The following is a 15,900-nucleotide window of genomic DNA, read 5'->3' as shown; positions in this document are numbered from 1 at the left end:
TGGGTCCGATTCGGATTTAGGGCTTAGGGTATCCGCTAAAACACTGTCTGGCAATTGCAAACATTGCCGCCCTTTTCGGCTTTTCCGGACAGTAAATCGCTTTACATTTTCGTGAATTATTAAGAATATATTGCGAATTTGGTATGAATTCCTCGAATCATGATAACCAAGAAACAAGCAGAAGAGAAGAGGAACTAATCTTGTATTGATCTAAACAGGAAGAGGCTGTAATAATGACTTCTCCATGTCGCTCTCCCGGTCATCTTCTGGTGAAGAAGGCAGCGACGACGATGGCCGCGACGCGGATCGCCACCCTCCGGACCGTCGGAGATGCGACGAAGGAGGCCAGCACGAGGCTCCAGCCGACGAGGAACAGAAGCAGGAAGAGGAGGAGGGGGAGCTGGTCGAACACTGGGTGCAGTTCTTCGCGATGATGAGTAGCGCTGCTGCTGAGGAGGCTGGCGGAGGAGAGGAAGAGGGTGGCCAACCCCACCTCTCTCAGGAACTCCGCCTCTCTGTCTCGGCCGTTCACCGGCGCCGGCGCCGGCGCACTTCCTTTCCCCTCCATCCTCTTCCCTTTAATTCAGATCAGATCGTGCTGCCGTTGCTGGGAATATATAAGCGCAAAACGTGTCCGAGGAACTCTGTCAGGATGCGGATGTCATCCCCTGACCTATTTGGTATGACGTCTAGTTATACAACTTGATTGTTTACGTTAAAAAATCACTAAATTGTCATTAAAGTGCAACCAATTTTAAAAATAGAAATTTGTATATTTTAAATTTAGGCGCATCAATAATTATTTTATAGCATTTAGATTTTAGCTTTTTTTTTAAAAAAAAAAGCATTTTAATATTTTCAGACAAATGTACCGAAGATAAACGGCTCCAGGTCGTTACTGAATTGGTAGCAAATGATACTTATATTAATGAACAAGAGTTAAATTCACGACTATGACAAATTAGAGACCTGTCTGATTTATGTATCATATTTTTTCACATCAGGGAAGGCCGAAGAGACAGAGTTGTTTATGAATTTAGTATGATTATTTTATAAAAAATAAACATTCCATGTTCATTTGTAATATTTTATGAGAAGAGATTAAAGATTATTAATTTAATCTTTTTAAAAATGCAGACACAATTTATCTCTTTTTTTTTTTGAAAAAAAAAGTTGCTGAAATCTTGAGATAAAATCATCAAAGCAAATTTAGAAAATAGAGTGCTTTATTCCCTGATTATTATTATTTTTTTTATTTTTATTTTTTTTATGCCAAGCCATTTCCATAATAAAATCTGCTCATCTCCTTTGATTATTACTTCAATTTCTCATATCCGATCATTGAATATTACTCGCTACAAGGAAGCTTCCCCTGTCGCTCTCCCCAATGCAGTCTTTTTTCCTTCTTCACTTGTCGTGCTCAAAATTATTGACTTTTTCTTTTTGGAATTCTTTTAAAAAAATTCTTAGGAAACATTTTCCATTCAGTTTTTTTTCAAAAAAAACTTTCAACTCTTAATTCAAGCACTAAGCAAGCTTACAAGTTTGAACTAGTATCAGATTTTAGTTTTATTAAAAAAAAAAAAAAAAATCCAATGCAAGACACTGAGAAAAAAAATAAATCAATCAACTACCTTTGGAAATTGGAAGAAAAATGAACAAATAATGCTCAAGACAATAAAAAAACGAGTAGCAAATTGTTAGTTGCAAATTTCAGACTCGAGTCAATAAAATTACGAGCGATCTATGGGTTAAAGCAACGATTAAATAGCAATTGCTCCCTAAACCAATGGCGTTGACTCATCATACCTTGGCACCATTCATCATTGCCTCAGAAAGGATATGATTCCCATTTTCCAAATGCTTCCCATTTGATTGACTTCTTTGCCTCTGTTTGGGAAGTGGCAAAAAAAAAAATGTTCAGAACAGAAATCAAATCAGGGAAAGTTATGTATAATTGCAGCATGTAAGCAATCGGTATAGTTTGACCAAGTTCATTAGCAAATAGAAGGAAAATTCATCAGTTGTCAGTTAAATTTCCCAAAAGGATGCTTGTAAACAAAAGATTTAAATCATCTATCAAACTTGATGCATTTGTTGATTAAACTGTTGATTTTGCAACATGTTATAAGAAACAGTGTTTGGAGATATGAAGCAGCGTACCCTGTCAGCAGTATCTGCAGAATTGCCATTCAATAATTTGAGAAGCTCTTCTTTAGATCGACCATCCTTTTCCTTTGTGCTCGATTGAATCAGCGGCAGAGACAAACTAGAACGATCTGGCATTTCTGTACGAAAAGCAGCGAACAATTTCTGGTGTTTATTAACACTATGAGGGTCTCAAAAACATGGTAGGTCAAGAAAAGGGTTCTTACCTGGTAGCTTTTTGTTGACAAAAAATACTACCAAATTCACAGAATACCTGCAGCCACCATAACCGGTTAAAACACGTCAAACGATAGAAGAAAGTGAGATTGTTGGCGAATCACTAACCACGCAACAACAACATCAACTGTGTAATGTTTGCGCGAAGCTACAATGAGTAGACTTTGAACCACAGCAAGGGTCCATGCTAAGATTTTCATGAGCCTGCAAGGAGCTGCATTCATGTAACTTTGAAATGCATCAAAAAGAGTGCTTGCTTATCACACTTTAGGATTTTTAATGTTTCTCTAATCAAAGAAATTATTGTCGATGAACTATGAAGTGGCATAGTTGTGTTTATAACAAATAAAAAAAAGTTTACCTTTTAGAACCATACTTCTGGTACGTGAGTACAAAGACCAATGTAAATATCATATGGGACGAGAATATAAGATCGCCACACCCGTATATCATCCCTTGTGGAACTAAAAGGGAAAAAAACTAGGTAAAGGAACAAAAAACCAAGTAGACAACAAGGTTGATTCTTATAAGAAGAATTGTATACAGTTTAACAGGAGCACTTCAGAAATACTTTGCGGTGGTGGTAGTCTAGCAAGCTCTGATCCCTGCATGAGAAGTAAAATATGTCAATCTATGATTGTTTCATTCTCTAAAATCCAAAAGTACACTCATTTTTATCTGGAAAATAAGTGAAGGTTATTCAAATTCATTTCAATTTATATGTTGCAATGGCACAGACTCTTGCAATTGGTTGTCATCTAGGCACTTTAATCCTATAAGGAACTATCAGCATTTAATAATGATAAATACCTCACGACAGTGATAATTAGGTCCGGGAAGCTGTGTAGAATAGAAAGTAAGGATCCTGAGTACTTGTGATCCCTGAATCAAACATGCTTCACATTAAGGACAAATGACCAAGAAAGTTAGTTGGCAAAGAATAAGTAGGAATGAGCATATTGATGACAGAACCTACAACTAAAAATGCCAAAACTCTACGCCAGAGCAAGACAGTGTAGAAGCGTTTGCTGTGATAGACAAAGGGATGAAATGTCCACTGCAGCAAAAGAAAATCACGCATCAAATCAGATATAATGCCTGCAGAAATAAACAGAAGAAATGAATACCCAGGATACTGAAGTACATTGCAGTAGCCTGGAAATCCAGAAGAAAAAAAATAAGTAAAAAAAAAAATCCACTAGGCCATGTGTCATAAAACAAGTTGAGCATTGATTAACAGCAAATCTTGCAGAAATACAAAGAACGAGGAATGAAAGAGCCTAAGAGATTCAGACGATTCAAGCATGAAACAATTGCAATTTAAAGGCAACTCAATGAAGTAACTTTCAGCAGGTAAAAAACAACAATAAGAAGTATCCAAATGAAAAGCTCAAATAGTTATGCTAAATTAAACTTGTGCTTGAAACATATCCAGTTATCATCAGGTAATCATAAACAGATGCAAGCTATCAGAAGCTTCAGAGCAAAGTGAAATAAAAAATACATCAGGGAAATAAACAAACCAGAAAGAAAGACAGAAAGATGAAGGTGAACAGGCTCTCACTCACATAACCTCTTTCCTTCCCAAGCTCCTAAGAATAGAGTGTAAAATCAATCCATCAATTTCTAGAGTAAATAAGTTTGTATTGTAAGGAACTTTGACCATAATTAACAAGACAGAAAAATGAACTAGTACACTCACCGGAAGTATCATATACCCAAAATCCTGTAAGATTGGCCCAGGTCGATGTAGATAGTGAACTCCTCGAGCAGCCAAACCATGCAAATACTGAAAAAGACAAAATATGACGTGAGGATCTATTCAATCAAAGATTAGATGAGTGGATTTTTTTTTGACAAGCTAACAATGCATAGCATAAACAATGAATGCACCCATGAATTTAGGATTTACTCAAGTAACCTATATCAAAGTAGCTATGGTGAGGATAGGAACTTTAATTTGTACTTTTATCATAATTAAAAAAAAACATTCATACCCTTCACAGACAAGCAAGAAGAAAGCTCAAATACGGTCATGTCAAATTCCATGAATATTAATAAAAAAATCAAAAGAAACACTACATTTTTATGTTTAACAAGATCTTGTGCCCAGAAATTATATTGCCTAATTAACATAGATTTGATAAAAGCAATTCTAAAATTGAAATACATTTAGATCTTATCTACAGTTTATAGCTGAAAATAAGCACTCAAAATGTAAAAGATAACAAATCACAGCACCCTGCAATCCATAAAATGAATCTTCAAAAATAAACTGAAAGAAGAGAAGCAAGAGACAGATGAAATCTCTGTTATGAATGCATAGAGCAAATAATCCATATTATTGGAAATGTCAATCACTGAGATTCTCTCAAGGGTTGTGTAGTGACCCATAGGCCACGTGCAAACCATTATAATTAAGATAGCATTTACCTAAACAAATCATTATGAATATCCAGTCATTGCATGGACAGACAAACACATACTAATGAATGAATGTAGTCTCCCTATTTCTCACTAAATAGATATAAGGTATGAAGATCTATGGTGCCTTGTGGACTCATATATTAGGTGCTTGCGAGTTCTACAAGTTGCACTCCATGGAGTATATACATAAAAAAGGAATCGTGTGAGTTTGTATTTCAAGTGGTCAAACATGCGGATAGCATGGAAGGATGGAAGTAGCTAGAGAGTCTTCGCATCTCTTGAAATTAAGTTTCTCCTGCATTTTCTGTGAGTGTAGACCATGATCTTAGGCTAAACCATATTAAATTCAGTGTTTTCCCTCCTTTGCCTCTGTTGCGTTTGATTGTGCAAACAATGTTTTAATTCACTAATGTGCTTAAGGTGTGAATCTTGTATGCCAACAAGAGATATCAAAGTCACTGGATGCCAGCAAGAGCATTCCTTTGGAATGATAAAGGATTCACTAAAATATTTGATCACACAAGTATTTTGCACTTTGCCAAGTTTGAGAAACAATATGATCATTGTCATATCAGAGAGTCCAATAAGGCTGTTGGATGAGGAAGAGATGTTCATCAGTTGTAGAGGTGTATTTTGCAATGTCCGAAAGGTCACATTCCAAATGCATACAATCATTGTTTACATGAGCGCAATTTTTTATGTTTATTTGAATTTCTTAAGGGCTAGATAAGATTGGTCTTTGGAAGAGTTAGAGAGAAAATGGAAGGTTCTTTTATTTTAGTTGGAGATAAGCACAATTCCAAATATTATTTTAGTTGGCCCCACATTTGGAGGAAGAACAAAAGGATGACAGTTCTTCATGTCTCTCTTGAAATTTGAATTTCCTTCTCCATTGACAGTTAAGTTAGGCCTTCCTCTGGACCATGTTAAATTCATGTCTTTCTTTTTCATTTTTAATTTTCACATTTGATGTGCAAGCACCACATTGATTCTTCTTCGTTGCTCTTAATGTGTGGATCTTGTGTCCCCAATAAGAGCCATCATTGTCAAAATGTGAAGCTCCACTGGCAAATTGTAATTGTGATCTTACATTTCCTTTTTCTAGATTATGATAACAGGGCAAAAAAAAAACGGTAATAATGATATAACGGATCGATTCTTCTGTTACAATGAAGAATAGTTGCTAAATTTCTAATCCACAAAAAAAGCTCCAGTGATCAGATATCGGTGTTCGTACCTGAAACACGATCCCAGCGAGCAGAAGCCTCCACTTTTCCGCAAGAAGCTGAAGCTCCATTGACGTCTCCATTGACACCCTCCTCCATAGCTGCAAGTATCACCACAACCAACTAATCGCTCCGCCATAAAAAACAGACAGACCAGAAAAACCGAGGGGTCGCAAAAGAACCTTGGAACCCTCTCGGGCAACGTTGATCGTCATGACTACCGAACGCAAGCAAGGTCACGCATTGCCAGTCTATCATCCATCCACTGCAATCCTGCACATCGCTTCGCCTTCCTCCTCCACCGTCCCCTCGCCGTTAAATCCAATCCCCGATCAATCTCTTTGACGGATCACCCAAGAAAATGTCTGCCTCCTCCAATAGCAGATCGTCCAAATTAACGACGGTTAAACACCTCGACGGCGACGACGCGAATCCGGCGTACGTCGTTGGCGACGATGAAGCAAGCGGCGAAGGCAGGGCTGAGCGTCTGGAGAGGAAGAACCTCGATTCTCGTGGTTCACCATTAAATAAAAGTTAAATAAATATAAACAGAAGACATTTTCACTTTGCCTCCTAAATTTGCTTAAATTTATCAGTTCAACACTTGCGCAAAAGCTCCTAAAATTTCTGATAAGGAAAGCAATCTGAAATTATTTTTTTGTAATTGATTGTTATTTCTTACCCTATTTTAGGGATCAAATTCTAAGACATCATCCTAAAATTTCGGATTAACGTGACAAAAATGCCCAGCTTATAGTTTTGACTTGCGGAGAAGAACCCTCCTCTAAACATAAGCGACTAAACTTAGATGTGGCACGTCTATGGGAAGTTAAATAATGGAACTCGAGGCGGTAAACTACAAATTGCAGAAAGTGCAGAAGGAGGAGAAAAACAAACGACTTTTTTTTTAGATTTGACGGATCCGCGGCGCCTCGTGGTTCGCATCTGAACCGGGCCGGCGAGCCACTGCGCGATCAGAATTTTATAAACGAGTAATTTAAGCCCTAAACCCTAAATCCCATACTTACTTTTATTAATATTCACACCACAAATCATATTTTAATATTTATCAAATTATGCATGTTCTTCCAAAAAATTATATATTTTTCCTCTACGTACGCACTTATCCGACCCACCGAGCATTAAGTACAGTTAAAATTGTTGAAAATTAATTATGCATTCTTTCTCAGGTGGTGCAAAAAGTTAAATATTTTTAAAACATCATATTACTCAATAATAATAACACCATTTTTTTCTAACCTCCGCTGCAATGCACCGCTGTATTCAAATAAAATACTCCTTGTTATTCATTTATCTCATCTAGGAGTCGGCAATATTGGGATGTTTGGGGATGTTTGAGTGAACATTACTATTTTTTTCTTCCAATAATAACATTAATTTTTGAAACCTCTTTAACTCTAGAGTCTGTTTGATTTAGGGTTATTGCGGATAACTTTAATTATCTACTTATGGTTATTCGTGATACGTCAACAATTAGGGCATTCAGTTCCAAAAGTTTTTTTTTATTTCGAAGTTTTCTTAATTTTGAAACGTCAACACATGTCATCAATTAAGGCACCCAATCTGAAATTAGAATACCTCGGGCTGCATTGATTTTTCTCGAATCCGAAGTTTAAAAAAAATTCAAAATTATCCTCGAAGTGATCTAACCATAGAACGGAAGTGGCTATGGACGACAGCAATAGTCGACGGGCGACAACAAGCATCGCTAGAGGTGGCAGTAGATCGTCGAACGACGGTAACGAACGGCCAGCGGTAGTCGATGGGTAGTAGCAGGAGTCACCTAAGATGACAGCAAATCGCCTGCGACGGGCGATTGACAGCGATCGACGAGAGGTTAGCGATGGGCGAGTAGGCAGTGGGTAGTTACTATTTTAATTAAAAGGTTATTAAATTAAAACAAAGTATAAGTAAAACTTTAGTATTAACTTTAGTATTAACTTTAGTAAATTATTTAAACATATTATAAAAAAAATAAGAAAATATTATCTAATTTTATTTATTTATATTATTAAATATTAATATTATTAATTTATTTTATTTTATTTTAAAAATTAATTACATATCAAATTGATTTATTTATAAAATATCTCATATTGAAGAAAGAGTATTACAGTAAATATTAAATTATATTATACATTAAAATATCAAAATAAACACGTTTGTATTATATTATCTATAATTGAACCAAATAATATTACCTTATGTTTTATTCCCTATAGCTTTAGTTATGTGATTACCAATTATTCACATAATCAAGATTATAGAACCTTGGTTATATGATTATAAGAATGTGTTTGGTTTAAAATTATCATCAATAATGTTGGTTATCTTTCAAAGGTTATTGTTGATAATCATATTTGATTTAGGTAATGATCGATTTCAACTAATGAAGGATGCCCCTCACATCACTAAAACATCAGTAAAAGGGAGAATCTGATTACCTTAGAGGCCTAAGGTTATTCTAGATTCATGAGTTAACAACATAATTGTTCTAAAATTATCCTTGCGGTTCTACGCGTTGAGGTGGATAGGCGACGGGGGAGGGGCGGACGAATGGGATGGCTTATTCCGCATGGGGACTGTTGGCGATAAAAAGGCATCGGGCAATGGCGACGGTGGCTAGTAGCAGCGCCGATTCTCCTCTTTTACTCTCCGACGACACCTACTACGGATGGGGAGTGGCGGCTTGCGTACTATTAGCAATGGGAAGGCGTTGGTCAGTGGCATAGGTCAATGCCACCGACTGACAACAGTGGTGAGAGCACGTGGGTGAGGGAGAGAATCAGTACAATAAATAAAAAAATTAGCGATCGACATAGTAAAAAAACACAGTAAATTAAAAATATTAGGTTTAAATAAGTTTTGTTTTACCAAGGGTAATATAATAAAACCAAATAAGTTTTATTATATTATTTAAGATGGAACCAAACAATATTAGGTTATATTTTATTCCTCATAACTAAGATTATGAATGATAACTTAAATCAAACACACCGTCCAATGCAAGATTTTTGGATAGGTTTGTCATACCCAAAAGTTGAATAAAAAAGGCTTGAACCAAAAATTCAAATAGATTTTTCTCTCAAAATTAATAATGTGAGTGGAGTCAGTAATTAATTAATAGTGAGGTTTGAGAATAATAGGGAGGTTTTTTTTATTGTGAAGACAATTGCAACTGGGTTTATGCCTAACTATGCTTAACTTTTCAAAATCTAGACATTATACGACCATAAGTGAGTTTTGACCAAAACTCATTAATGACCTTAATCACATCTGAATTAATTCTTGTGGCAAAAGGTGATTTGCTCACCCCCAGCACCCTCGTCAACCCATCCCTAAGGGTAGCTACTAGCCATCAGTGCAAGTGGCCAAGGCATGGGGGAAGGCATGCTCGGACACGCTGAGTTTCAACCCCAATATTGTTGGATTTTTCGGGCCGCAAAAATCGCTTTTTCGCGTTGCGGAAACTCCGAATCTCCCATGCCACCTGATCCGTGTGAAGTTTATAAAACAAAATTTCATGTACGAGTTTACTAAAGCCTAGATCTACACTAGGAGAAGGAATTTACGCTCGATGCGATGCCCTTCGCAATCCCGCTCGTCCAACGGTTCGTCGGATCTCGAGATCGTCAAGTGTACGATCCTCTAGAAGTATCCACACGAACAAACTAGGTGGAGAAGACCAAACAAAGGTGTGCTAGCACCTTAGATGGTTCGGCCAAGGAGGAGGAGAGGGAGAGCAAGAAGAGAAGAAAAAGGAGGAATGAATGCCTTGAATGAAAATCAAATTTTCATCCACAATAAGTAGTCGCCCACATTAAGGAGTGTAACCTCCTTTCTCATTTAATGTGGCCATTAAAGAGGAGATTTGTAACCTCCATGAGGTGACATACACATGTGCAAAACTTAATGATGTGTAACACCATTATTGGCCACTTAATGCCAACTCACAAATGAGGTGGCATATAGTCAAGTCAAACTTGACTTTTCCTCTTCCTCTTAAGACAAGTCAAACTTGACATTATAACTCTCATAGTTGATCAAGTCCAACCATTTAATTCAAGCCAATTTAATATAATGGATCTAATTCATTTAATTAAATTGATTCAATGAGTCATAATCTAAATTAGACTCATTGAACACATGAATCAAATTGAGTCCAACTCAATTAGTTCAATTAGGATTACTCTTAATCCAATTTGATTTATCACATGAATCTAATCCTCTTGGTTCATCATATGAACCTAATCTCCATCTAATTGTCCTTTGTGTGTGACCCTATAGGTTCTTGTAACATTGGCAATGCTTCTAAACCCATTTAGAAGCATAAGTAATGAGCGGTATCTAGCAACACATCATTACTACCCAAGTTACAAGAATGTTGAGATCCAACATCACCTTGTGACTACTAATTGTGACTCCTCTCAAAATATGACATTGTCCTTCTATCCTAGACATCTAGATTGATCAATATGAGGCATAGACCGTGTCATCCTCTAATCAATCTAAATCTTGAACTCCAAGTAGACTCACTCAATCAAATGAGCTCAATATCTCATATTGACTCATTTGGGCATGGCCATGCACTTCGTGGTCTCGCTCTATCAAGAATATCGATATCGCTCCCGTCATATAGGAGGGATAGATCTCATCTACATCACTCACATACCTCTGCATAATTCGTTACATACCTAGTAATTGCCTTTATAGTCCACCCAGTTACGGGTGACGTTTGACGAAGCCAAAGTACGTAACTCCTTATGTAGGGATCCATGGTGACTTCAGGTTCAAGGACTAGTAGTCATACTAATAGCCACATGAGAAAGTATATGACACTCATATAACGATCCATGATACTTTCTCATGGCGGATCATTCAGTATACATTCTCTAATGCATACCCATGTGTCAACTTGATATCTCTATATCCATGACTTGTGAGATCAAGTCATCGAGTTGACCTACATGCTAGTCTCGTCGCATTAACATTGTCCCTGAATGTTAATACTCAACTAGGAATAATTAAGAGTAGTGTTCCCTATATCATCTCACTATCGGTTCAACTAACCGATTGATATAGGTAAGAACCCTCTACTCAAGGACGCTATTATACTTAGTTTATTTGGTAAGAATACAAGTAAGCATAATAACCAAAAACCAAATGCCTTTATATATAACAATATGATACAATGAGTCCATATAACAATCATCAAATGATTGGCTCTAGGGCTCTAACTAACAATCTCCCACTAGCACTAGTGCCAATCAGTGTAGGCTCTAAGCCCCAATGACCTAGTGTGACCATCATGCTTCCTCTGTGCCAAAGCCTTGGTCAAGGGATCTGCGATGTTAGCCTCTGTGAGTACTCTGCAAATCTTCACATCTCCTCTCTCGATAATCTCTCGAATGAGATGGAAGCGCCGTAGTATGTGTTTGGTCCGCTGGTGTGAACGAGGTTCCTTAGCCTGTGCTATAGCTCCATTGTTGTCACAATAGAGCTCAATAGGGTCAGCGATACTAGGAACCACCCGAAGTTCAGTGATGAACTTGCGGATCCAAACTACCTCCTTTGCTACCTCTGATGCAGCAATGTACTCGGCCTCTGTCGTAGAATCAGCTACTGTGTCCTGCTTTGATCTCTTCCAGCTCACAGCACCACCATTAATGCAAAACACGAACCCAGACTGCAATCGATAATCATCCTGGTCGGTCTGGAAGCTAGCATCACTGTAACCCTTTACAGCTAGCTCATCATCGCCCCCATATATCAAGAAATATTCTTTAGTCCTTTTTAAGTACTTAAGAATATTCTTGACAGCTATCCAGTGACTTTCACCTGGATCTGACTGTATCTGCTCGTCATGCTCAAAGCATACGAGACATCATGACGAGTACATAGCATGGCGTACATGATAGATCCTATAGCTGAGGCATAAGGGATCTGATCCATGCGGTCTCTCTCCTCTCTAGAAGAGGGACCTTGAGTCTTCGAAAGACTCACGCCATGTGACATCGGCAGAAATTCCTTCTTGGAGTTCTGCATGGCAAACCGAAGGAGTACCTTGTCAATATATGTACTCTGACTTAGACCAAGCAATCTCTTAGATCTATCTCTATAGATCTGTATCCCTAGAATGCGGGATGTTTCGCCTAAGTTATTCATTGAGAAACATGTCCCTAGCCAAGTCTTGACAGACTGTAGCAAAGGGATGTCTTTCCCAATGAACAGTATGCCATCTACATACAATATGAGGAAGACAACTATGTCCCCTACAACCTTCTTATAGACACAAGGTTCATCTTCATTCTTGATGAAACCAAACTGTTTGATTGCATCATCGAATCGAAGATTTCAGCTCCGAGAAGCTTGCTTTAGTCCATAAATGGACCTATGCAGCTTGCATACTCTACTAGTATATTGTGGATCTACAAAACCCTCAGGTTGTGTCATGTACACATCCTTGAGCAGGTTTCCATTCAGAAACGTGGTTTTAACATCCATCTGTCATATCTCATAGTCATGGTATGCTGCAATAGCAAGCATGATCCGAATGGACTTAACATCGCTACTGGAGAAAATGTTTCATCATAGTCAATACCATGAATCTGCTTGAAATCTTTAGCTATCAAGCGACCCTTATAGATAAATCCATCCATGTCAGTCTTTCTCTTAAAGACTCACTTACACCCAATGGGTTTTACCTCTTCAGGTGGATCAACCAAAGTCCATACTTGGTTGGTGTACATGGATTCCATCTCGGATCTCATGGCCTCTAACCATTTCTCGAAATCTGGTCTCATCACAGCTTCCTGATAGGTGGTAGGCTCATCCTCTATGAGCACAACGTCATCATGGTCAGACAAGAGAAAAGAGTATCTCTCAGGCTGACGACGTACCCTATCAGACCTGCGAAGAGGTATGTCTACTTGAACTGGTTGTTGTTCCTCAACTCCTTGTGGAACAACATCATCCACAACACTTTGTGGTTCCAGTTCAACTTCCATCGAGGCTTCAATGCTATGGTTCGTATCTTGAACTTCTTCAAGATCGAACGTACTCTCACTAGTCTTTCTAGAAACAAAATCCCTTTCTAGAAAGACCCTAGTCTTTGCCACAACTACCTTGTACTGACTGGGAATGTAGAAGTAATATCCCTTAATTTCCTTGGGATATCCAATAAAGTAGCACTTGTCGGATTTGGATCCTAATTTTATCTGAGACTTGACGTTGAACGTAAGCCTCACAACCCCAAATCCTCAGAAAAGATACCTGGGCATCTCTCTCAGTCCATATCCTATATGGTGTCTTTATCACGGCCTTGGATGAACTCGGTTGAGTATAAAAGCTGTCGTGTCTAGAGCATAGCCACAAAGAAATGTAGGAAGATCTGTGTGACTCATCATAGACCGCACCATATCTAATAGAGTACAGTTCCTCCTTTCGGATACATCATTCCACTGTGGTGTTTCAGAAGGAGTGAGTTGGGATAGAATCCCACACTCAGCTAGATAGTCACGAAACTCATGGCTAAGGTATTCTCCACCTCGATCTGATCGAAGTATCTTAATACTCTTGCCAAGCTGGTTCTGTACTTCATTCTTGAATTCTTTGAACTTTTCAAAGGATTCTAACTTATGTGTCATCAAGTACACATAATCATATCTACTAAAGTCATCAGTAAATGTAATGAAGTACCTATAACCGTCTCTAGCAGCGACATTGAAAGGGCCACATACATCACTATGTATAAGTCCTAACAAATCAGTCGCTCTTTCGCTGTGCCCACTAAAGGGAGTCTTGGTCATCTTGCCTAGTAGGCATGACTCGCACGTCTCATAAGATTCAAAATCAAATGAATCCAGCAAACCATCCTTATGAAGCTGGGATAAGCACTTGTCATTTATATGACCTAAGCGACAGTGCCAAAGATAGGTTTGATTCATGTCATTTGACTTGAACCTCTTGGTATTTATGTTATAGATAGGGCTTTCAAGGTCTAGAATATAGAGTCCATTCATCAGAGGTGCACTACAATAGAACATATCTTTTAAATAAACATAACAACATTTGTCCTTTATTATAAAAGAGAAACCTTTCTTGTCCAAACAAGAAACTGAAATTATGTTCTTAGTTATAGCAGGCACATAACAACATTCATCTAATTCTAATACAAGTCTAGAGGGCAGAGATAGAAAATAAGTCCCTACAGCAACAGCAGCAACCCGTGCTCCATTGCCTACGCGTAGATCCACCTCGCCCTTCGTCAATGCCTTACTATTTCTTAGCGCCTGCACATTAGTACAAATGTGAGAAGCACATCTGGTATCTAATACCCATGATGAAGAAATAAATAGATTGACTTCTATAACATATATACCTGAAGTGGAAGTCTCACTTCGCTTCTTCTTAAGATCTTCTAGGTACACCTTGCAGTTCCTCTTCCAGTGTCTGGTCTGACCGCAGTGGAAGCAGGTAGCATCCTTGGCGACCCCTCCTTTAGGCTTCAATGTCTTGCCTTTGCCCTTGGCTTGGGACTTTCCTTTGCCTTTGGGCTTGCCCTTGCCCTTGTGTGTCTGAACCATCAGAACAGAGTGGGGCTTAACATTTTAAGGTTCAGCTCAGCAGTTTTTAACATGCTAAGCAGCTCGGACAGTGGCTTGTCAATTTCGTTCATGTTATAGTTTAGAACGAATTGACTATAGCTATCCGGCAAAAATTGCAAGATCAGGTTAGTGACTAGCTCTTGGCCCAGTGGGAACCCCAACCTCTGTAGGTTTTCTATGTACCCAATCATCTTGAGTACATATGGACCTATGGGAGCCCCATCTGACATCTTGCACTGAAATAGTGCCCTTGAGATATCAAATCTCTCGTGCCACGCTTGTCCTTGATATAGTTAACGAAGATGTTCAACCATATCATAAGCACCCATTAACTCATGTTGCTTCTGAAGCTCAGAGTTCATGGTCGCGAGCATTAGACATGATACATCTAATGTGTCATCTTGATGCTTCTTGTAAGCATCTTTGTCTGCTCGCGTGGCATTGGCAGGAGGAGCCTCCGGAATGGGCTGCTCCAAAACGTACAATTTATGTTCCTAGGTGAGAACTATTCTCAGATTCCTGTACCAGTCCAGGAAATTTGCTCCGTTGAGCTTGTCCTTGTCAAGGACAGAACGCAGAGAGAAGGTGTTCGTGTTTGACGTCATGGTTATCTACAACAGAAAAATGCAGAAAATAAATAAACATCATATTCTAGTAATCATTTAATTAGGCCTTTAATTAAATGATGCTCCCACTGAATTCTATAATTCATGTGGGACAAGATCCACATCATACTAACCCTTGAGTTAGCTTTGGCTAATACGCCCAAGATTTAGTATGATCGGTAGGTAACGATTTACCAATTACATCTCTATGCAACTCTTGTTTATAGGATCATTATCCGCAGTTATTGTTGGTTGCTACTCGGAAAACCTAATGGTTACACTGTACAAAAATTTTGTACAAAGGTCTGAATCTTTTCCTAGCTACCATGTGTTCTTTTAAATTAAACTTGGATCGCCTGCGGAACTTAACACGTTTGATCCAAAGTTTAATTTATTTGTTCTTTTAGGTTTAGACTTGGATCTCCTGCGGAACTTAACACTTTCGATCCAAATCACCTAGGTTATTAATTTCATTAAATATTAATTTCCAAAATTGGCTTCCAAGACTGCATGGCGAGGCACATGACCTTCTTGGATATGGGAACAACCACCACCGCCTAGACAAAACTTTTTAAGGAAATCTAATATTTAATTTCCTTAAATAACTTTAGGTCAACCGAAAAGAACAAT

The 15,900-nt window shown here is 38.1% G+C and overlaps 1 protein-coding gene across 1 annotated transcript; it reads right to left on the bottom strand.

The window, feature by feature from the left end:
• Positions 1 to 1,643: 1,643 nt before the first annotated feature.
• Positions 1,644 to 6,554, bottom strand: LOC121999991 (phosphatidylinositol:ceramide inositolphosphotransferase-like). The gene is made up of 12 exons (XM_042554579.1): positions 6,221 to 6,554; positions 6,050 to 6,139; positions 4,088 to 4,174; positions 3,909 to 3,977; positions 3,362 to 3,442; positions 3,196 to 3,267; positions 2,930 to 2,990; positions 2,747 to 2,849; positions 2,494 to 2,589; positions 2,376 to 2,422; positions 2,164 to 2,288; positions 1,644 to 1,890 (listed from the first exon to the last, which is right to left on the bottom strand). The coding sequence occupies exons 1-12, from the start codon at positions 6,251 to 6,253 to the stop codon at positions 1,804 to 1,806; spliced, it is 951 nt and encodes a 316-aa protein (XP_042410513.1). The 5' UTR covers positions 6,254 to 6,554; the 3' UTR covers positions 1,644 to 1,803.
• Positions 6,555 to 15,900: the final 9,346 nt, after the last annotated feature.

The sequence above is a fragment of the Zingiber officinale genome, chromosome 7A (genome assembly GCF_018446385.1).
Source record: "Zingiber officinale cultivar Zhangliang chromosome 7A, Zo_v1.1, whole genome shotgun sequence".
Classification (NCBI taxonomy): domain Eukaryota; kingdom Viridiplantae; phylum Streptophyta; class Magnoliopsida; order Zingiberales; family Zingiberaceae; genus Zingiber; species Zingiber officinale.
Note: the sequence above shows the minus strand (reverse complement) of the source record. Positions and strands in the feature narration are given on the sequence as shown.

Excerpts from the sequence above, each read along its gene's own strand:
- LOC121999991 (XM_042554579.1), bottom strand. The coding sequence starts at position 6,253 with ATGACGATCAACGTTGCCCGAGAGGGTTCCAAG. Across the intron at positions 3,978-4,087 it reads TTGGGTATATGATACTTCCG|GAGCTTGGGAAGGAAAGAGG; the intron begins GTGAGTGTACTA and ends CTCTATTCTTAG. Across the intron at positions 2,289-2,375 it reads TGTCAACAAAAAGCTACCAG|AAATGCCAGATCGTTCTAGT; the intron begins GTAAGAACCCTT and ends CTTTTCGTACAG.